Raw genomic sequence first — 2,125 nt, 5'->3', positions numbered from 1 at the left:
AGCCTCCTACCAGAGGGAAGTGTTCAAAGAGTTTGTGCAATGCAACTGTCTGACTGTTTCCCTCTAAATAAGAGAACATACATAATTCTTTGCACATTTGTGATATAATTATTGTGTAAAAACTCTTTAACGCTTTAAGACTTTATTTTCCACTACTGCTGCTTAGCTATTAGTTGTACATAGTGGTCAGAAATATGTTTTATTCCACAACAACATGTTTGAGCATTTCTAATTGCCTAATATTAGTAATAAAGGATTACAAAGTGGGTTTTTTTCCCTTATGGTACAACAACCAGCAAAACTGCAGTAATAACAGAGTGCATTCCAGACTACAGTGTTGTGTTGAAATTGATTCAATCTGTCTGTTTCACATTTGTGTAGGTGTTGTGAAATCAGGTTTACCAAGATCTCAGAGCGAATCAGCAACAGGATTTACTGGCGGCTCCAGGCGACACGGGCGAAGTCGGGATGAGCAGAGGCGGCACACCATATCCAACGGTGTGGATTATGGAATGGTTGGTACACACACACACACACACAAACACAATCACACAATCTCTACAAAGTGTCTTAAAGGTTTTTTTTATAACGGGGCCACAGTTTTCAGTCAAGTTTCAGTGAGAAACACTTCTGGTGACCTTGATGATACAGTTTTTCATTAATAACTGGTTAATCCACAAACCATTTTATGGGTCAACATTAGTGACGCATCGGCCTGCTGTTTATCCACACCCTGCTGTCTGTTACTAGAGAGCTGTACCCTCCATTTAAATCTCGCTTCTTTTTAAAATATCACTTCATTTGAGAACCTCTGGTCTTAACAGGTGAAACCACAGTCCCTGCAAACTTAATAAACCTTCACATCACCAGTTGACACATAAATAAATATATAAACATTATATGTTGGAATAACCCAGTAAAGCTCAGAGTGATGTGTGGCTTATTTTAATATAAAAGACATTACAGCACAGTCATATTTCAACAGCATGGCAGCAATCAATGTACTCTATTACTCTGCTTACTGAGAACATCTTTTCTTTCCTCTGTATTAGAATTAACTTTACAGTAAAGGCTGCTGGTGGTTGTTCTGATGTTTTCTGAGTGATTGTTTGAGCTGAAAGACTATTCTGGATTTTGTTTTTAATTCTAGTAGGTAAAACCCTCAATCAACCAACCAACTGAACATGTGGCGCAGTCAGGTTAAAAGTATGCAGAGATGGACAGAAAATTAATCAGAAACAATTTTGATATTCGATTAATAGTTGAATCATTTTCAAGGGAAAAAAGTGCCTGGTTCAAGCTTCTCAAATGTGAAGTGTCACCTTTGGCTCTGTGAAATTATTGTCTGACATATCTTAGACTGGCAGATGAATCAATAATCAGCAGCCTTAAAGAAGTGTATTCAGTAAACTTTTTACACGTTATCAAAACTGACAAAATGTGGCAACCACTGAATGATGTAATAACCACATATGCAAATAATTGAGGAAGCTGGTGGAGGGGAGATTTTTATTTGTTTAATGACATTCCCCAGTGTCTGCAAAGTAATACATTTTAAAAGATTCTGTGTATATATATATATATATATATATATATATATTAGTTGTGTGTGAGTTGGGTAAAAGAGGATCAGTAGTGAAAAACCTTCAGAACTTAAACTTTGATGATCTCCTGGTTATAACAGAGATTGTCAGAAAATATTTTATTTACGTGGAAAAGTAAATAGTTGAGGCATGAAAATTCCAGAAAATGTAAACAGAAAAAGGTTTTGTAGTACAGGCTCTTCTCCATTTCGCTTTCCATTGGCCCCCACATTCTCCTCCCATCCCTCTGCCCACTGCCTCCCCCTCACTCTGCCCCTCCCACCCTCCAGTCCAGAGCCCATGCCTCCCTTCACTGTCCGTCTCTCCCCCTGCCTCAACATTTCTCTCTCTAGCTCGCCTCCTGTCCCTCTTTCTCTCCCTGTTTGTGTCGCCGTCTTCGTCTCTTTTCCCCCTTTGGCCTCTGTGTCTGGAGAGGCTTACTGACCGACTCCCCTCCTTCTCCCTCCCTCCCTCCCTGTCCCTCTCCTCCTCCCCCTCCCCTGCGGCCCACCCACCCAGGCCGACTTGGCCCACTGTTGCCC

At 40.4% G+C, this 2,125-nt stretch overlaps 1 protein-coding gene across 2 annotated transcripts in view; it reads left to right on the top strand.

Moving 5' to 3' along the window:
* The window catches only part of sapcd2 (suppressor APC domain containing 2), a 13,613-nt gene that overhangs the window by 4,283 nt on the left and 7,205 nt on the right, over positions 1-2,125 (top strand). For both annotated transcript variants that reach the window (XM_035667644.1, XM_035667643.1), the window contains exon 2: positions 382-515. In XM_035667644.1, coding sequence (XP_035523537.1) covers positions 382-515 — 134 coding nt within the window. The remainder of the gene's footprint in view (positions 1-381; positions 516-2,125) is intronic.

The sequence above is a fragment of the Morone saxatilis genome, unplaced genomic scaffold (genome assembly GCF_004916995.1).
Source record: "Morone saxatilis isolate NCDOM2014 unplaced genomic scaffold, NCSU_SB_2.0 Contig21, whole genome shotgun sequence".
In the NCBI taxonomy this organism is placed as follows: Eukaryota; Metazoa; Chordata; class Actinopteri; family Moronidae; genus Morone; species Morone saxatilis.
The sequence above is the reverse complement of the archived record's forward strand: the minus strand, read 5'-3'. Positions and strand labels throughout refer to the sequence as shown.